Genomic DNA, 22,166 nt, shown 5'->3' on the forward strand with positions numbered 1-22,166 from the left:
GTTGAGGGGCTAGTTACAGAGTGGTGATCGATGTGGTTTTTTATGAAAATGGCAGTGCCTCCTCCTCTGTAGTTTATTCTGTCATTTCTGTGGAGAAGGTATCCTCTAACTTTGGGGTTGTCTGCTGGTCTTAAGTGGGATTCATTTATTAAGATGATGTCTGGGTTGTATCTTTGTGCAAACTCTTGGAGTTCCAGAATCTTGTTTTTAAGTCCATTAGCATTCCAAGCAATGATCTGTAGGGAAACTGGAGTGCTTTTATTTTTATGCATTTATGAGAGCTACTAGAATGGATTGGGTTTCTTGCAGAAATGTTTTTCTGGAGTCCGATGTGGGGTTAGATTTACTGAAATCTTGCAGCATATTTGCAAGGGAGTTTGTAATGACTGCTGCTAAATTTGGGTTGTATTGCTCCTGAGTGGTCTTTGTTGAGCGGACTACTTCTGCATAGGACTTTGTCTGCCGATTGAGGTTTGCTTCGATCCGGGCTTCTGGTTGCGGCATTTGGTTTTGTATCGTGTTTTGTCGACCTCTGGGGGGGGGGGGGGGTTGAGGAGCTCGTATACAGGGTGTTCGGGATAAATTTGACATATTTATAATTAATTATATTTTTCCGTAAGTTACATGTATTAACACACACTTCTCTTCATTTAAAAGTTTGGACCCTTCTTCATTCATATACAAGATGTCAGAAAGGATGGATAGCTGGAACCCACCTGAATCATGGAAGAGAATAACTTGTATCATGATGATTCGTGCCCGCCATCAAAATAAGGATATTACGACTGCTGCCCAATGCTCCCTGAATACAGTAAAAACAATCAGGCATGAACTGGAGACTTGCAATGGTGACTACGAGGATGTAGCAAGAAGAAAGATCCCTAGCAGACGATCTGATTGCGTTCGTACAGCAGAATTCCTCGCAAATCTGCAGGAACAGGTGTTGAAGAACCCTGGCATTGGAATTCGGGCTTTGTTCGTGGAGTTGCTAACTGTAGTCAAGCCCTGGATAACAAGGGTAGCCAATGGTAGGCCGTATGTATGGCAGCAGGATTCGGCCCCTTGCCACACCTCTGGGAAAAGTCAAAAATGGTTGTCTGAAAATTTCTACGACTTCACCAGTCCAAATGTTTGGCCTCCAAACTCCCCAGACCTTAACCCCATGGATTATTTTGTATGGGGCGCAGTTGAAAAAGACACCAATCGCACTTCCAGTAATACAAAAGCCCAGTTAATGGATAAAATTAAAACAGTTTTTGCGGCCCTTCCCAGGGAGACTGTAGCATCAGCTTGTTCGAGGTTCCGAAGCAGAATTGAAGCTGTGATCGATGCTAATGGTGGTTATTTTGAGTAAATCTTGTTGATAGTATTGTAATTAACTCTGCCTGTAATGTTTTTTTGTCAATTCATTAAATTTAATAGATACAAAGAAGATTTTCTTTTTCCTTACGAAACTGTCAAATTTATCCCGAACACCCTGTATATATATATATATATATCATATACAAGTAGCCAAAAGGTGCTAAACCTTATTAATAAAAATCTCTGGATGAGAGAAAGATGTAGAAAGTTTTTACCTTGGGTGTATTATATGTTAAAGATACCAAGAAATTTTATATTTGGTTTTAATCTTTTTCCCAAGGAATAATGTTTTGCACATGAAATATTCACATCTGAGCTACTTGTATATAGAGGCTAATGACTTCATATCACTTGCCTTGGTATGTATCCCATAATGCAAAGCACACCTCCTTTCAGACATATACAATGCTATGCATAATGGGAAGGAGGTGTGCTTTGCATTATGGGATACATACTAAGGCAAGTGATATGAAGTCATTAGCTTCTATATACAAGTGGCTCAGAGATGTGAATATATTTCATGTGCAAAACATTGTTTTTGCTTCCTTGGGAAAAGGATTAAAACCAAGTACTGTATAAAATTTCTTGGTATCTTTAGTGTTAGCTATCACTTGCATTCAGGTGTACTTACCTTACAGACAGAATGCTGTAACATTTTCTAATAGCACAAACACAGCATAAGAAATTGGGTAATACATTACTTGTGTTATTCCATTGGTTTCTCCTGTCATATTTTTTCTTTAACAAAAAATGCTCAGTCTCAATTCATTACCCACCATTATAACTCAAGCTTCTAGTCCTGGTAAGCCAATCTGATATTTTAAAGTTTGTGAAAGTACTATTTTATTAATATCTCAAGGAATACTTGTTGAGCCAGAGGGTATCCTTTTTACATATGCAAGATATTATTCTTGACAAAGCACACTAGAGCTGAAAATGCTTACTGATAAATGCAGAAAAATGTCACAATTACTGATGTTACTGATCAGCATGAACAAATAGCTCTCTGCACTGCAACTCATTCTTTAAACAAGTGTACTATAAAAGGATATTATAATATGTCTGGTAAAACAAAAGTCATACACATGACAGAATAATGTAATTCTGTCATAAGAGAGCACTAATCACCTAGTCAACTATTCTCTGTATTGTAAACAAATACTGACATGACATACACCAGTTATTAAATTTCTTAGAAACAACATTGTATTTAAGTTCTTATGAAATATACTTACAAGAGTGTAGACATCATAAGTAGCAAAGAAGTTCTTGGTAATCTAAAATGAAAGTAACTAATTCAAAATCTGGCATCTATGCAAAACAACAGAATGAATAGAAAATTACTACAAGAAAGTGGTTATTTTATTATTATCATTGACCTCCATGGAGGGGGTAAAAAAAAAGATTCATTGCAGAAGGTCCTTGCTATAATGCTCATCATAGCTACACTTAAACTTATTGGTTTCCACACTCATGCAATGCATTCCACTCCCACTACTCTCCAAAGATTTTTCATTGATTGGTGGGACAGAGATAAATCCAAGCCATCCATTAAAGTTGAATATGCAGCTTTAAGGGATAGTCATGTGTTTTACCTTTGTTTCTCCCATCATTCTATGAAAAATCTTGTCTACAGTAACCTGGTACAAATTCCTCACCAACTGGTGTGTCTTGATCACACACACCAGTCTGTAGATAGATGACATTTTCTTAGTCTGATCTGCATTTTCTCAATCTACACAATAAATTGGCTTTTAAATTGCAGGGAATAAGAATTGATAATAGATTGGTGACATGGATTAGATACTAGCTAAGTAATAAATATCAACATATTATGTGGAGAAGCAGTGTTCCAGAGAGGGAAAGTGACAAGTAGGGTGCCACAGGATTCTGTGTTGGAGGTCATTTCTATTTAATTTATGAATTAATGATACACCATCTAGTTTAAAGGGAGGCATTAATTTGTTTACAGATAATGCAAAGCTAAGAAGGATTATGAAAAACAACTGATGTAAGATTACCTGAGGAGGATTTGGATAGGCTGGCCTGTGGATAAAAGAATAGGAATATCTCTTCAATGTCAATGAGTGTAAGGTTTTGGATATCAAACCAGGGAGATAGAATGTGCTGTATTAGTAGACGTGCACTGCAAGTTCAGGGACACTTTGCAAAGGCAGTGAAGACAACACAGAGGATTGCAGAAATAATGAAAAGGACAGTAAGTTCAACAAAATGGTATTGATTCATTTCATTTGGACTACTGTTCACAGATTTGGCCTCCTAGCTTTAAAGGGGATGAAGTAACATCAGAAAGAGTTCATGATTTTGGGAATGTGGGATGTTGACTGTAAGTTACAGCATCTGTCAGAGAAGTGGCGATATTATTATTATTATTATTATTTGACACCTCCAGGGAGTCCAAAGACTCATCAAGGGAGAGTGTGCCAACAGCATCGAATGATTGGTTCTCCTTCCAACTACTAACCGCGCTCAAACTTACTTAACTGAGCCATTAGTAGCAGAGGCTCTACCAATCGACCAACCTTTGCCGGTATATGATAGAGACATGGTGAGGGAATTTTATAGAACAGATACAGGAGAATTTTTAATATATGACAGGAAGGGAAAGAACAAGCGATTATTCATGGAAGTTGAATAAGAGTTGGATGAATAAGGAAGTAAGGTGCAGATTTTTCTTATGGTGGTGAGCAAATGCAATATGTTGTCAGACCAACATCAGTGAATGAGTTTAAGGAAATGTATGACCAGCATTGTGCAAGTGTGATGGATTATCCCTGAAAGTTGTTCTTGTTGTTTTATATTTTAAGCGTAAATATGATGTAAATAAGCTAATGTTATGTGTTGAGTGGACCTCAACAATGAGTATTGGACTTCATGGAAGTGGTGACAGTGTAATAATATTAATAATAATATAACCAACATTCTAAATACCTGACGCCAAATAGTTGGCCTCAGTTACTTTTCTCTGGAGCCTTCCCAAAGCCTCATCTCCAAAAAAACAGGCGACCAATTTCCTATTCATTCTCAACGTCTATTCTCTTGAACTGTTTTACTCAAAATGTTTCTCAACAGTTAACTCCCAGTTATCAAAGGACTGATTATGAAATGTTTAGGCAAATTGGTTGGGCATGTAAAAAAAAGGTGATACTAATGGGAGACTTTAATTACAGGAATACAGAATGGAAGGAGGAGATAGTGAATGGGAACAAGGAGAGTGAGTTTGTTGAATTTCTGAGAGGGAAATATCTTAAGCAGCATGTGACTGAAGCAACTAGAGGCTTTAATGTTTTGGATTTGGTGATAACTTCACAAGATATAGTTGTTAATGAGGTGTTGACACTGCTGCCAATTGGTAAGAGTGATCATAAGGTACTTGTTTTTGGGAAGTGGTGAAACAAGAAAAGGTTACTGCCAAAAATGGATTATATGTGAAAGTATAAAGTGGGTGATAGGAAGCTCTGTAGGGAGTTAGCATCAATATGTTGGGGGGATGAGCTGAGCAGTAAAGATGTTGACAGTGCATGAAAATTCACAAGGCAGTATCTGAAACAAGCAATGTATAACTGCATACCATGGATTAAGCAGTAAATAGAGTAGGAGTGAAATGGATGAACAGTGAATTCAAGCAAACTGTGTTGGAAAATAAAATGCTACGGATGAGGTACAAGGCACTTGGTGGTGATTGGATCCATGAAGAGCATAAAGTGCATGGTAAAGAAAGAAAAGGTGTAGTATGAGAAGAGATTGGCTGGTCAGGCCAAGATTAACTTGAGGGAATTTTTCTGCTATATGGCAAGCAAGAGAAAGAATAATTATAGCAGGTTGACACTAGTGAATAGTCATGGCAGCAGAATAATAGTTCAAAGGATATTGTGGAATTATTGAATGAGCATGTTATAGTTCACCCACCGTTTGTAGGTCCCTGCTTTGCATCTTTCCAAGAATAGTCGATTCATGCTGAAGGGGAGAAAGAAATGAAGGATGTCCAAATTGGTCGCCAACACGCGAAATCACGTGCTTTATAGGTAAAATTTTCCAACTGTTATACAAGCAACATAGTTAACTACAATAATCATAAAAGAGAAGTTAATTTTCCGACCGGTAATAATAAACAACTCATCCCACTATACGGACTGATTACCCTATTATCGGAATGGATTCTCCTTTTTCTGAGATGCGCAGAAGTGTCGAAGGATCTCTAATTGGTGGGCGAACTATATCAGTGTATATCATACTGGTGTAAATGATGTGGTGCAATATATAGAAGGGAGGCAAGTATTAGGAGAACTGGAAGTGAAAGAATCACAGGCGTATCAGATGTTGGTTGGGTTAGATGTGAATAAGACTGTGGGAATGGATGACATAAAATAATCACTTTCAATAATTAGCTATGTCCTTGACCTGGCTATTTAATGAAAGTCTTGCAGTGGATAGGGTTCCTAAGGAGTGGAAAGAAGTCAAAATAGTACCATTCCACAAGCATGGTTCTAGAATAGAAGTTTCCAATTATAAATCAGTCTATATAACTGCAGTTGTAGTCAAGGTGTTGGAGAGATTGGTATAGAATACAGAATTAGGTTGATGGACATAGCATTCTTTATGATGGTCAGCATGGATTTGTAAAGGGTAGGTCTTTTTTTTAGCAATTTACTTGCATTTTATGATAAGGTGACAAGTGTGTTGGATAAGGGAAGATCATACGCAGTGATATTCTTGGACTTTGCAGAAAAACGTGTTTGATAGACTACCACATGATAAATTGGTGTACAAGCTGCAGAAGATGGGAATAGATATCAAACTGGTTTTATGGATCGGAGATCGATCGATCGATGGATTGGTTAATTGGCTCTCTGAACGATACCAGCAAGTTGTTTATGATGGAGCAGTGTCTCAGAAAAGGAGGGTAACCAGTGGCATGTGCCAAAGTTCTGTATTTTGGGCCCCTGCTGTTTAGCTTGTTTGTAAATGATATATCATGTGGATGACTGGGAATTTTCAGTTGTTTGCTGATGATGTAATGTTAGGGAGAAGCACTGTTGATGTTAATTCCCTTCAAGAAGATTTGAATAAACTTTTCACTTGGACAAATAGTGGGGTTGTAGTTTTAATATTAATAAGAGCAAGGTGTTGCATTTTGGAGTGCAGAAATATAAGGCTGTGTACTATATTGATGGTGCTGTACTGCAGGAAGTAGATGAGATTCAAGATTTGAGAGTGATGGTTGACAGTACACTGAAGTTTAGAGGGCATATTGCTAGCATTGCAAAGGCTGCACTGCACATTGTAGTGCTGCTATGATAAGAAGTACCCTAACATGTAGGGATAAAGAAGTGGTTGTGCCATTGTATAAAGCACTGGTACAACACACTTGGACCATTGTGCTCAAATCTGGTCACCTGGTTTTCAGTTTAATGTGGAAACATTGGAGAGGGTCCAGAGAGGATTTTATTGAATTAATCCAGATGGGATTATAAAAAGAGCGTGTAAGGCGAGAGGGGAAAAACCAGAGGCCATCCCTTGAAGTTGTAAGAATGTGGTGACGAGGGGTGTGAGTAGTTGGTTTTTTACATGGAACACATTACCAGAATGTGTTGTTAATGCAAGGAATGTTAAGGATTTTAAGATTCAGTGTGATAAATATGTTGTCAGTTGAATGAACTACCCATGATAAGTCTGCTAAATACATGAAGGGTGGAACAATAATAATACTAAGAAGTTTCACTGCTCTAATCCCTAAATTCACTGCACTAATGTGCTATAGATTCTTTAACCTTTCATGCATGGAATTTATTGTAAAAAAAATATATATGCACTGATTCAGGCCTTACAGTAGAAAACTATAACCTCTATTTCCAGAAAGATTTTAGTGCATCACCTCAGATGAAAGACCAGAATTTCTAAGGGTGAATTTATTTATATAGTATTAGTGAAAAATAATGGCTTGAATAGAAAAGTATTACAGCAAGTTTTTAGAGGCTAAGAAGACTCTGGATATGTTTGTTCTATGAAAGGCTACTGGTGCAAGTGAAGCCTAGAAGAAAAAAAAGTATCATCAAGAAGAAGAAAAAAATATTTAAAAACAAAATATAAGAAAAAAAGAAAGAGTATCATCAAAGGAAAGGGGAAAAGAAATCAGATCTTCTTTAAGAAATAAAATAGGGCTGTGCTTTGGTAAAACATTAAAGTTCACTAGATTGTCATCACCCCCCCCCCCCACTAGAAACTGGAAAAATCAGTATTTAAAGCACTACAAGGTTTATTGTATGACAAAGAGGAGCAAAGTGTACTGTCATCATCACTCTATAATTAGAATTTAAGGTAAATGAAATAAAGGCATTTATATTCACCCTGAATATTGAAAGAAAATAGTATAAAGCATAGTGAATATAATATGGGTCTGTATCCAGGATGAGCACTACCACTAAGAATGTCTTTCGCCACACCATATTTTAATTAGACACTTCTATACATGTATTTATAAAATTGTGAATTTTTAAAATCCTAAAGCAGTTTATATTACAAATTTATATATACATTTCTAACAAACTGTGTGTCATATTCTATACATTGCATTTTGTGATGTTCAAGAATCGGTAACATGGATGTATTAAGTTTTGCAGAAAAATCAAAATTGCACTAAGATGCGAAAATGGCTTAATCAGCTAAGACCTGTCAGTACATTTTTGGGGGGTTTCAAGCAAGAGAATAAACTCAATCTCAAAAACGTTATTTTTAAATCAATACTATTTCAATAATAAAATTGATTAACTATTTTAAAATGAACAGTCATATATACTTTTCATTTCATTTTTGTAAAGACAAGGAAAAAATTTTCATTAAAATACTTACTTGTATATTATAGTGACTGCCTCTTCTACTTTGTTGAAGTAATCTAGAAAACAAATTTTAATAATTGATTTTCTTCAATAGATGGTCATTTAATATAGAATACAAACAGAGACAAATACATCATTATTGTTGTTTAGCGTCCAAAGACCTCATTGTAAAAAGCTCCATAAATATTCATAGTATAATCATACCTCTCACAATGCATATCCAAAATGTTACTGCAAACTAACCATTATTCACACAACACCTATCATACCTCTCCTATAAAGGGAGGCTGGGTGGACAGGGGTACACAGCGTGAGAAAGGTGAATGCTCCGAGAGGAGGTGAGAGCATGTGTAGACAGGAAAGAAATGGGATGACCTGGGATCAAGAGGAAACAGTTGGAATTGAAAAGGGTTTTAAAAAGAAAGGAAAATAGTCCCAGTTGAGCATAGAGAGATCACATCGAGTGAGTGGTAACAGTGGAACTAGCTCTAGATCCAGAAATGAGCTGTTGTGTTTGTATAGGGCGCTAGTGGGTCAAGCGCTACGGACGTGTTTTGAAGAGCTCCTGATTCAGATAAGTTTTACTAGGAATAATTAAGTATATATGCGTAATTGTTTAAGTAAGAGAGGCTGTAAACGTTGTACGCTACCGATATTATTAGTGTGGGATTTTTTTTTCTTGCTTAAACTAAATACAAAAACGTTAATATTAGACCTAGTAACCTGCAAAGAAAAAAAAAAAAAAATGGCGGTGGCATTGTCATTCCATGATTTTAATTTGGATTTCAGTCGGTTCGTTAAGTGTGAGGTCTGTAATATGTATTCCTTCGATTACATAAATGATTTGTGGATATTTAGTGCAGATGGAAGAAGGGTGTGTGCGAAATGTGACCTGAACGAGGAATTGATGAATGCGAATATGAAGGTGATGACAGAATGCTAGTACCGATTGTGTCGCGAGTGCACGTTTGAAAGAGAAGGATGGTGAGAAAGAAGGCGAAAAAATGTTAAAAAATCAGGAAAAAAGAAAAAGCGCGATTTGACAACCGTAACGGATGTTAAAAGGGACGAAAGTGAGGCGGAAAGAAACGAAATTGAGAGAACGAATGAAAGTATAAATGGCGTGATGCAGAAATCGCAAGTAAAAAAAATCGAAAATATGAATGATAGCGAAAAAAGAATGACTGATGGCGAAAGTTGGACGCATGTTGGAACGAAAATACTGAACCTAAGAAAGATGAATGACAGTAAAAGTGAGAAGAATGATAGCGAAAGTTGGACGCATGTTAGTCCAAAAGTACGGAAACAAAGAAAGATATGTGAGAGTGAAAGTGAGAAGAATGATAGTAAAAGTTGGACGTATGTTGGACCGAAAGTACGGAAACAAAGAAGGATGAATGAGGGGGAAAGTGAGAAGAGGGGGTCGAGAGTTAGAAAGTTAGAAAGATTTAATGATAGAGTGAATGTGTCGCGAGGTTCGGAAGGTGAATTGGATTGGATGAAGCAAGAAATGAAATGGATGCGGAATGAAATTAAGAGAATTCAGGTCAAAACTATTAAAATAAATCATGATGGCATGAAAGAGTTAACAAAAGATGAGTGAGTGGCGTTGTATGGAGACTCCATTATTAAAGGTGTGCTAGAGGATAAAATGCACAAGATATGTTTTCCAGGCGGTAAAATGAGTAGAGTGATTGAGGCATTGAATATGAGGCGGGAACGAGCAAAAGAGTTAATTGTATAAATTGGTACAAATGATTTGAGAGAGAACAAAGAGCATGTCAAAATGAATGTCAGGAGACTGCTTGGAGAATAGTGTGACAGGAAGGGTGGTCAGTGTGTTGCCTAGGTATGATTGTGGTGAAATGAGGCAGAGAGCAAGGATCTCACACATTTCAGCCAGAATGATATTCTGGCTGAAATGTGTGAGGAGATGGGAGTACAGTTTGTTAATGTGTGGAATGAGTTTGAGGGATGAAGTGAGCTGTATGGGAGCGATGGACTGCATTTGAGTAGTTATGGTGTGAGTCGCTTGGAGAGACTGCTGCTGGAAAGTAGAGAAGTGAATAGAGAGAATGAATCAGATCGAGAGGGGAGTGATGTGGAAGAGCAGGAGAGTAAGACAGGAGAGATTGAAGAAGTGGAAATGAATGGGGAAGTGAGTGGTATGAGTATAGAAAATGAGAGAATGGGTGTGCAAGAGGAGTAGGGAAATGGGGAGGCTCAGGGTGGACAGGGATACACAGCGTGAGAAAGGTGGATGCTCCAAGAGGAGGTGAGAGCATGTGTAGGCAGGAAAGTAATGGGATGATCAGGGATCAAAAGGAAACAGATGGAATTGCAAAGGGTTCTAAAATGAAGAAGCAGAAAGGGAAATGGCCCCAGTCCAGCACGGAGAGATCACATCGAGTGAGTGGTATCAGTGGAACTAGCTGTAGATCCAGAAATGAGTTGTTGTGTTTGTATACCAATGCTAGAAGTATAAGAAACAAGGCGGATGAAATGGTTGCACTAATTGCGTCTGTGCACCCAGAGATTGTCGGAATAAGTGAGACATGGTTAGATGAGGATGACATCCTGACAGGAATAGAGATGGAAAGGTATGATGTGTTTCGTGAGGATAGAAGGGGTAAAAAGGGAGGGGGGAGTGCTATTGTTGATAGAGAAAGAGTTATGTCCATACAAGGTAGAGATGCAAGAGGGAAATGGGGCCAGTGGTTTTGAGGCAGTATGGTGTGAGATAGAGGTGAATAGAATCAAATACTTGGTGGGATGTTGTTATAGACCTGGTAATGTGGATGGTGGTGATAGTGAAATGTATAGTCAAATAAGCCAAGCAAATAAGAAAAGGGTGATCATTATGGGTGATTTTAATTATGGCAATATAGACTGGAATGAAGAGATAGCAACTCGAAATAAAGAAAATGAGTTTCTTGAGTTTTTGAGGGATAACTACCTCAGACAGTATGTAACAGAGGGCACAAGAGGATTAAGGGTCTTGGATTTGGTCATCTCATCGGAGGATGTAATTATCAATGAGGTATCAAATCATCCACCAATTGGTGAAAGTGACCATGAGGTGATTACTTGGGTGGTCGCCAGCAGTGCAAGGATTCCTGTGAAAAAAGGGTATATGTGGAACTACAAGGGGGTGATTATGAAGAGCTCAGGAGACAGCTTGCAGGTGTAGCATGGAATGAGGAGTTAGCTGGAAAAGAGATCAATGCAGCTTGGGGGATTTTCAAAAAATATTTAGTGGATGCAATGTCTAAATGTATACCACGGGTGATAAGGTTAAATAAGGTAGGTGTGAGATGGATGAATAAAGAGATTAAGCATGCAATACAGAGAAAAAGGGCATTGTGGAGGCAGCATAAAAGAAGTGGAAGTAACCAATTTCATGAGGTCTACAAAGACCAGGCAAGGAGGGTGACTTGGTTGGTGAGAGTAGCTAAAGAGAGGTATGAACAGCAGTTAGCTAATGAAGCTAAAAAGAATCCTAGGGAGTTCTTTCGATATGTAGCCAGCAAAACAAAGAATGATTATGGAAGGATGACATTGATTGGAGGAAATGGTATAAAGACAGCTGTTGCAGAATGTGTGGTGGAGATACTTAATGAGCAGTTCATAAAGATCTTTCAATCTTGTGAATGTGACTTCATGGAGAGATTAAGAGCAGTTGATGATGGGGAGGAGAGACTGACTGTAAGTGAACAAGAGGTGTTTGGGGAGTTGAGTAAACTAGATGTAAATAAGGCTGTGGGACTTGATAATATATCACCATGTATTCTGAAGGAATGTGCCAGAGAGTTGACACCTGCCTTGACATATTTTTTTAATACGAGTCTCGAACTCAAGCATCAAGCTATAGGCCTATCTGTGTGTCAGGTGTTGTGGTTAAGTTGTTGGAGAAGCTTGTGAGAACTAGGATCCAGAGTTGGGTTGACAACAATGGTATAATCTTTGATGGACAGCATGGATTTGCTAAAGGGAGGTCGTGTTTTAGTAATCTACTTACTTATTACAATAAAGTGACTGCTTCCTTGGACAGAGGAGAAGGATACACAGTAATATACTTGGATTTCGCAAAAACTTTTGATAGAGTACCTCATGATAAGTTGACAGTCAAACTAGAGCAGATGGGGTTGGATATTAGATTAGTGTATTGGATTGGAGACTGGCTATCTGATAGGTATCAACAAGTTGTGTATGGGGGTGCAATATCCAGGAAGAGGAAAGTCACTAGTGGAGTGCCTCAGGGATCTGTTTTAGGGCCATTACTATTTAACTTGTATATTAATGATATTGGCGAAGATTTGGATGGAGATATTCAGTTGTTTGCAGATGATGCAAAGTTGGGACGAACCATAAAGAGTAGTGAAGATGTTGTGGCCTTGCAAGAAGACTTGAATAAATTGAGTGATTGGGCAAGCAAATGGGGATGTGAGTTCAATGTTGCAAAATGTAAGGTTTTAATATTTGGAAAACAAAGATGGGATGCAGAATTTATGCTTGGTGAGAATATATTGTTGGAAGTAGAGGAAATAAGAGATCTGGGAATGATAGTGTATAAGGATCTAAAATTTAGGGGACACATCGCCAAAATTGTGAAGACAACACAAAGACTTCTGGGAATGATGAGGAGGACACTGACGTGTAGAAGTAGGGAGATTCTTGTTCCATTGTATAAGGCTTTGATTAGGCCACACATGGACTATTGTGCCCAGATTTGGTCACCTGATTTTCAGAAGGATGAAGAGATGTTGGAAAGGGTCCAAAGGCGACTGACTAAGGTAGTTTCTGACCTCTGGAATGTCGAGTATGAGGAAAGATTGAAAAGATGTAATTTGCAGAGTCTAATGGAGAGAAGGAAGAGGGGAGATATGATAGAGACCTACAAGTTGGTAAGGGGTTGTTATAGGATCAATGGTGGAGAAGTTCTACAGCAAATAGTGGGAGATCAGGGGAGAACCAGAGGTCATCCCTGGAAACTGTATAAAGAGGGTGTGAGTAGGGGAGTGAGAGGCAGGTTTTTTTCGTGCAGAGTTGTGAATGATTGGAATGCCTTACCTGAGAGTGTGGTGTCTGCAAGGAGTTTGAATATGTTTAAGACCCGGTATGATGAGATGTGTGTGAGATAAAAGGACCTCCTAGATGAGTCTTTGACTCCATGAGGTCTTGTTTAATAATAATAATATGTTACCGCTAAAGTGCGAAAACCGTTAACGTGCACGTTACCTAGCTAATCTGCAGATTAACTGATTTGCTCCACTAACGTGCGGAATCAAGAGTTTTCCGCATTTTACCTAGGTAATGTGCACATTAACGGCTTCCGTATCGTTAAAGTTCAAAAGTTTGTTTCTCTCATTTCCTTTCCCTACTCCTTCCCCCTCTCCCTCCACTTTTAGTTTGGTTTTTTAATAAGTAAACATAATTTTATCATATGTTTTTTTTTTCTTAATTGTAATAATATTTTAAACCGTTTGATTCCTTGTATTATATTAATTGATTGATGATTGATTCTATCAACTAATTTGTTGATTGTTTGATTGTATTAACTTGATTCTTTAGATATCAAAAAATAAATAAATAACATTATCTTAATTTAAACATACAGAAACGTTGCTGTTGTTCCAGCAAAGATCTTATTTTCACTTTAACGAGTGCCTAGTAGGTAATGTGCAGATTACCTAGGTAATTTGAGAAATGAAACAATTTTCCGCACATTAACGGATCACCGTAGTTAATCTGCACAATACCTAGATAATCTGCAGAATAACTGATTTCTGCACTTTAGCGGTAACATATACAAATTATTATTGTTGTTCCGGGAAACTCCAAGGAGTCAACAGACTCATCGAGGGAGGCCCTAACATCATGTCAAGAACAACTATTCGACATTGACACAGTATCTATCATATCTTGCCTTGAACTCATTCACGGTCGTAGCACCCACAACACACTCTGGAAGCTTATTCCACTCATTCACCACTCTCCAAGTAAAAAACCTAGCTCTAACACCCTTGTCAACCACGCTCTTGCCCAGCTTCCATGCATGGCCCCTAGTCCTCCCACCACCAGTCATATTTTCAAAAATATCTTCTGGATCAATCTTATAGAAACCCTTCAGTAATTTGAATGTCTCAATCATATCACCCCTCCTTCGCTTATCATCCAATCTCTGCAACCCACAAATCTTCAACCTATTCTCATAAGGTTCATTCCACAGACCTGCTATCATCTTGGTCACTCGTCTCTGGACCCTCTCCACTTCCTCCCCATCACGAAGAAATCCTGGTGCCCATAACTGGGCACAGAAGTCCAGATGGGGTCTTATCAAGGCTCGATACAGAGGAACAACAACTTGTTTGTCTCTGCATGTTAAAGTATTTTTCAGAAGCCAAGTGATTTGATGAGCTGATTTAGTCACTTTTGCAATGTACCCCCTAAACTTCAATTCCCTATCCACCAACACTCCCAAATCCCTGGCCTCATCAATCATCAGTATCAGAAGCTTATAGAGAGGAATGGTAACTTTTTTATCCCTGTTAGTCTGCATAAGTCCAAGTGATCTTCTGTGCTGTTTTACCATATCCTAGCAACAACTATTTCCAGATTCCTGGCCTCATGAATTTCCTGCAGTAAAATCCCATTAATAGAATACATGAGTAGAAACTTATTTCAATGCAAAGTGCATGACTTACATTTTGCCACATTCAAAGAAAAATCATTATGCTTTGCTCACAGTATTAGCTTATTCAAGGCAAATAAATTAAAGATAGCAAGAAATTATATTCTTGGTTTAATCATTTATCCAAGTGTAAGCAAGCAAAGTTTCCACCTGAAGTAATTTCAGAACTGGGCAACTTGTATATAGAAGCTGATGACTTCACATCACTTGCCTTAGTATCCCATAGTGCAAAGCAAACATCCTTACAGACATGTATAATGCTATGCATTATGGAAAAGGTCATAACCCAGACAGTTTTGACCTTTGGTATCACTTCTGGGTCTGGCTCCCACTTATGAGACCTCAATAAAAGTCGAAACCAGTCTGGGTAGTGACCCTTCCCATAATGCATAGCATTATACATGTCTGTAAGGATGTTTGCTTTGCACTATGGGATACTAAGGCAAGTGATGTGAAGTCACCAGCTTCTATTTACGAGTTTCCCAGTTCTGAAATTACTTCACGTGCAAACTTTCTTTGCTTGCACTTAGATAAAGGACTAAACAAAGAATACAATTTCTTGGCATTCCAACATTATTCAAGACATCTTTCAGGATTACTACATCACTTTCATTTACTATTGCTCTTCTCAACTTAATATCATCAGCAAACAACTGAATATCACTTGTCAAAATTATCTTCAATTTCATCAGTATACAGATTAAACAGCAATAGACCAAGAACAGAGCATGTGGTGGACTATTGTATACTTTTCTGATCTTTACATCTGCTCCACCACAGTGGTGCACCCAGGGATGGGGACAAGGGGCCCTGGGCCCCCCAAAAGAAAAAGGAAATAACACCAGAAAAATTTCCAAAAATCTTTTCCTAATTAAAATTCATTTTTTTTATTTATGTTGTGTCGTGTCTTCTATTTCTATACTACTTATGAATTAGTGGGCACATAAAGTGGGAATACCCTATAGCTCTTGGGAATCGCGGCCACTGTGAAAGCAAGGTGATTGAAGTAGTGCTCTTACAGACTAAGCGCTACTTTGTTCGCCCGAGCCGGGCCAGAGGAGATCACGGGTATCATGTATTGGCAATCACTGTAGATGCTCAGTCATAGGGCATATGCATTCTCATATAGCGTACATTCTCAAATCGTCTACTGAACTTGGCACCCACCCCCAAAGATTAAATCTTGAGTGCTCGGCCCCCTCTAAGATTAAATCCTGAGTGTGCCACTGCTCAACCATACACTACTCTTTAATGTCTGTCTGACAACCACCTATTTATCCATCTCACAAATGTAAGACTGTATACATCGCCATTCACTTCAGCTTACTTAACAAATTCCCATGTCGTATCCTGTCAAATGCTTTTGCAAAGTCAAACAATATATATCACAGTGCAGGCATTGTGTTTATCCAACTCTAGCTTCACTCTATTATAGAAACGGTAATTGCAAAGGCAAGACCTCGCTTTAACAAAGCCATCTTGTCTGCTAAAAAGTAATAAATTGCTGCCCACCAATTCTTGAATTCTGACCTTCAAGATGTGGAACTTTTATTTATGTGTTTGATTCATGTTTTTAATGTGGAACCTGTCGCAAGCACATACTGGGATTCAAACTCAAAGCTTGTTTGCTGGAAAGCATTACCAATATGAGTTATACTTGGCTTACTTATCTAGTAAAAATGTAAAAATAATCTCACTGGATAGCAACTTTTGATTTTAAAAAAAATCACAGTATTAGAACACCCTTTCCCATAGCTTATCCCTATAAATACAACAATCCTTTCTAAAATTTCTAGTCGGGGGGGGGGGTTGATTTTATCCACAGTTGAATCCAAAATATTTTTAATTTAAGAAAACATAATTTTATTATTATTATTATTATTTGTTACACCTCCTAGGAGTCCGAAGACTCATCGCGGGAGGACACCTATATTATACAACTGTCTCAATCACTACACCGAACCTCTACTACCAATCATCCCCATTAATGCCATCTACCGCCCACCTCCACAACTAGTATTTTTTGTCTGTAAATTGCGTGTGTTCTGAAGGGCCGATTTGTCTGTATGCGGGATGAAACCCCGAGTTTCTGGGAGAAAACACCCTGCTGCCTCCATATGAGATCGAATAACTTGCCTTCGATTGAAAATTGAAAATCGTCCACATAAAGATTCCTCCTGTTGCGACGAAAATCGAACTTAAGCCTATTTTTTTTTTAACTTTAAGAAAGCACAGAAGAATATATGAAATAGAAAGGACCCCTCTAGTAACAAAAATGAATTTTTTTTCTGTCTTTCTTGCCTGGTTCCAGAGTTAGTCAGTCTCTGATACAAGCAAGCTGGGTTTTTTTCTCCTGGACACTTGGGTTTTTCATCCTGTAAACTCAAGAAAATTGACTGTGGAACCCACACTATTTCAAACAATAAATATATTATATTATGATTAGAACCACAAGATGGCGGCTCTTGTTTGCCATCTTATCGCTGGATCCCACTTAAAATTAGTGATGACCTTGGGGCAGCAATCTCTGAATAGCTACCTGTGGAGAACAGCCTACTCAGTCTCAAATGTTAGAGCCATAAACGCCTCGCCTATCCCTATGAAGGAATAAAAGGCGTTAGTGGATTTATTTTAGTTTTTAATATAATCTCCATTTACATAACAGTAATTCTTAGGGAAAATTATTATTATTATTATTATTATTATTATTATTATTATTATTTGACACCTCCAGGGAGTCCAAAGACTCATCAAGGGAGAGTGTGCCAACAGCATCGAACGATTGGCTCCCCTTCCAACTACTAACTGTGCTCAAACTTACTTAACTGAGCCATTAGTATCAGAGGCTCTACCAATCGACCAACCTTTGCTGGCAGGTGATTGTCTCACTCCTCCACGAGGAGTGAGACAATCACTCCTGGATGCCCATCAATTAGATATACTCTTTAAGGAATCAATATATATATTATATTAACGAAAAGATTCCCATATATATATATATATATATATATATATATATTTATAAAAATAAATTTAACTGACTAGAACCCGAGAAAGTATAACAAAAAACCTTTAATACATCACAACTAGTTTCATCGGTGATCCGACTTCTTCAGGTGAGAAATAAAAACATAAGACATAAAATAACACGGTAAAAAATGAACTTTACAGCTTAATAAAAAGCAGAATAATAACAGTCATATTTGAATAGGTGACCGCGTGCTACCGTTGGCATGAGTAGAATGTGTGCGACAGCTAATTTTTGAGCGCCAGTACTGGATTACTGCGCTATGGGAATCGGGTAAATTGTAGCTAAGATTATTGTTTAAATGTGAAGGGTCCAGAACTATTTCTTTTGATTCGATGATTCTTCTTTCGAATTCATCCTTGCAAATATATAAATTAGTAGTGCGTTCCCAATCAACTTGATGTGGCTGTTCTTCAAGGTTAGAGTTTGCCGAGAAAAGGACATGACTGGAAAGGGCGCTCGCTCGTGCTCTACTGTAGGAGATGTCACGTCTATGTTCCTCAAGACGAAGTGAAACAGATTTGTCTGTCTGGCCAAAATAAGGTCGACCACAGTTGCACAAAACTTTATAAACACCAGGAAAATGCAGATGGTTGTGTTTTGGTTTTGGTCGACTCAGAAAAGAACGAAGTTTTGGCAGCGTAGTATAGTCGGTCTTTATGTTGAATTTTTTCAGAATCTTAGCTAGTTTTGGGGTAAGAGTGCTGATAAAAGGCAACTGTATATGAGTGATTGGGTTGGAGTCATCTTCTTGTCGAGGATGTTGGCGTGGTCTCAAGCGTTTAGTGATGTTACGAGACGAATATCCATTATTTAAGAAGGTGTTTTTCAGGAAGTTAAGCTCTGTTTGAAGGTCTTCTTCTGTGGAAATGAGACATCTTGCTCGATGACTCTTACCCCAAAACTAGCTAAGATTCTGAAAAAATTCAACATAAAGACCGACTATACTACGCTGCCAAAACTTCGTTCTTTTCTGAGTCGACCAAAACCAAAACACAACCATCTGCATTTTCCTGGTGTTTATAAAGTTTTGTGCAACTGTGGTCGACCTTATTTTGGCCAGACAGACAAATCTGTTTCACTTCGTCTTGAGGAACATAGACGTGACATCTCCTACAGTAGAGCACGAGCGAGCGCCCTTTCCAGTCATGTCCTTTTCTCGGCAAACTCTAACCTTGAAGAACAGCCACATCAAGTTGATTGGGAACGCACTACTAATTTATATATTTGCAAGGATGAATTCGAAAGAAGAATCATCGAATCAAAAGAAATAGTTCTGGACCCTTCACATTTAAACAATAATCTTAGCTACAATTTACCCGATTCCCATAGCGCAGTAATCCAGTACTGGCGCTCAAAAATTAGCTGTCGCACACATTCTACTCATGCCAACGGTAGCACGCGGTCACCTATTCAAATATGACTGTTATTATTCTGCTTTTTATTAAGCTGTAAAGTTCATTTTTTACCGTGTTATTTTATGTCTTATGTTTTTATTTCTCACCTGAAGAAGTCGGATCACCGATGAAACTAGTTGTGATGTATTAAAGGTTTTTTGTTATACTTTCTCGGGTTCTAGTCAGTTAAATTTATTTTTATAAATGTATACATCCCGAGTAAATCCTAATTTCAACAATATATATATATATATATATATTATATTAACGAAAAGATTCCCTATTTCCTCAGGGATATATCCCTGAGGAAATAGAGTTTGCATCCATATAGGAGGTGAGACTGTTCTAAGTTTGATTCTAGTCGTAGAATAGAGGAGATTTTTTCTAATCTTTTTTTCGACTGGTTTCCAGAGTTAGACCTGGAACCCGGTTTTCTTCGGGAAACCCCTAGTTTCCGGGAGAAAAAATCCGCTTGTCCATGCCAGAGATCGACTAACTCGGTAATTGGTCGAAAAAAGGCTTAGAAAAAAGTTCCTCTAGTCGGTGACTAGACTTGAACTTTTATTATTATTATTATTATTATTATTATTATTATTATTATTATTATTATTATTATTATGTGACACTCCAGGGAGTCCAAAGACTCATCGAGGGAGAGTGTGCCAACAATATCGAACGATTGAACCCTTCCAACTACTAAATGTGCTCAAACTTGCTTAACTTTTTGTGTGAGCCATTAGTAGCAGAGGTTCTACCAATCGACCAACCTTTGCTCTTCGAGCGGTTTAGCGCTGAAGAGTGCAAACACCACTTCTACTGAGATACACAGGCTCTTCATTAATGTTCTAATTAATATTAAATGATTAAGTTAGATATACGATCTGACCAGTATCTTGTTAGGAGCGTATTGCAATTGAAGCTTAGATAATGTCACCAAGGCCTCCTCCTACTACTACTGCCTTTTTAATACTGAAGAATTGAGCAATGCGGATATTGCTAGAATTCACCATGATAAGTTGCTTAACCTTTTTGAAGCTTACACCACGAAAGTATGGGATGGCTTCAAAAAGGTTTTGCATTAAACTAGTCAATCCGTTTAAAGGGAAAGAAAAAAAGCAGAATTTTTTTAATAAAATCCAAATTAACTGAATTGCCTTACTACTGAAATTATTTCACCAGTAATGCATTACAGTTAATTACTGAGAGAAGGAGAGAATGCCAAAAGAAGCTGCAAATACATATTCGCTGTGCCATATTAATCACTGAACACTAAGAAATGGTAAACTTTATCTTTCCAATAGTTTCTCTCTCCTCAGCTCTATGACTGCGTTCAATTGATGATATTAAATTAACAAAATAGATTTATATTTCAAAATAATAGAAGTATAATGAAAAATCTTTCCAAAAAGCGATGTTCGTATGTCTTTATTTTTGTTTTATTAATGCGTTATTAGACTCTATTCTACCTAGAACGAACCCTTCACAATGAGCAATTATTATTGAATGCCAAACTGCCGAATTCACTTATAATTGAATCTCCATGGAGGTTCAATAATAATAATAATAATCAGCAAATGTCTTGCATGAACGCAGAAGAGATTCAAAACATACACTACAACGTTGCAGCATATATTTTTGCCGCTTTTGTTATGATAAATCTGACTACTAAAATTTGAAGAGGTTAGTGCTGTGAGTGAGGAAAAAACAAGTATCATATTTGGTCCTTCAATCTACTTAAGGTCCTGCTATTAAGCTGCGGTAGTGTTACATCCAAGCAATGGAAATAACCTGCCACTGAAAGACCCACAACTTTTAGGTTGTGGATCTTTCAGTGATAAGTATAGTATAGTTATAAGTATATAGTTATAGTATAGTATAAGTATAGTTATTCACAATCTTTAAATAGTAAAATGCAGTAGACTACTCAGACAGAATCATTTGCACAAATTCTTTTTGGAGAAAAAAAATGTACAGAAAACCAGATTATTGAAAAATTCGAAATATTTTGCAATTTGTATTGAAGATCAAAATATTTTGAGGAATAAGTTTTCAGACTTGGAAATTTTATGGTTTAGAATGATTTAGCAATTGAATAATATATACATATATATCTTAGTTCTACCACTGTTCTAACATACTATACATTTAAAAAAAATGCTAAAAAGCCTCAGTAGTACATAGGAAATGGTGTTTGCATCCATAGCACTAGGCCATCTAAAGAAAGATAGTTGTGAGTGCGAATCTACTTCGCTGACTAGATGAACTTTTTCTAGACTTTTCTTCAACAGTTCCCGACACAAGGAAGCAGGTTTTTTTTCCCTCCCTGAAACTGGGGTTTTTCATCAGTATCAAAATGTCCCCAAAAAGAGAGATAGGGCTAAAATGGCCTCTCTTACTCTCTTCAGGGAAGTAAATGTGTTAGCGAATTTCTTAAAATAAAAAATAATAATAAAATAAAATTTGAAATTTTAACAATCGGCCGTCGAACGAACCCACACTATTATCAGACATTAAAAATGTTGTGTTAGGGTTAGGGACCACCAGATGGCGGCACTTACTAGCCGCCTTCTTCATTGCATGCCGATTAATTATTGATAGCCTTGGGCCAGCTATCTCTGATTGGCTAACAGTGGAGATTGAACTGCCCACTCAGTCTCCAAAAGTTAGATAGGGCTAAAAAAACGGCCTCGCCTACTCCCTATAAGGGAACAAAAAGCATTAGCTGATTTATTTATTTTTTAAATATAATGACCAAATTAATCACAGAAGTAGATATTTACTTTATTATATTTAATATTTATAAGGGTGCTAATTCCTCATTATATGTGGTT

General features: G+C 37.5%; 1 protein-coding gene across 6 annotated transcripts in view; it reads right to left on the bottom strand.

The window, feature by feature from the left end:
• Positions 1-22,166, bottom strand: part of LOC150100000 (uncharacterized) — a 206,416-nt gene that overhangs the window by 46,335 nt on the left and 137,915 nt on the right. For all 6 annotated transcript variants that reach the window (XM_090402364.1, XM_090402363.1, XM_090402368.1 and 3 more), the window contains 2 exons: positions 8,233-8,275; positions 2,598-2,639 (listed from right to left, as the gene is read on the bottom strand). In XM_090402364.1, the coding sequence (XP_090258490.1) occupies positions 2,598-2,639; positions 8,233-8,275 (85 nt within the window). The remainder of the gene's footprint in view (positions 1-2,597; positions 2,640-8,232; positions 8,276-22,166) is intronic.

Source organism: Typopeltis vanoorti, chromosome 13 (assembly GCF_054136105.1).
Source record: "Typopeltis vanoorti isolate ZY-2024b chromosome 13, IOZ_Tvanoo_1.0, whole genome shotgun sequence".
NCBI classification, from domain to species: Eukaryota; Metazoa; Arthropoda; class Arachnida; order Uropygi; family Thelyphonidae; genus Typopeltis; species Typopeltis vanoorti.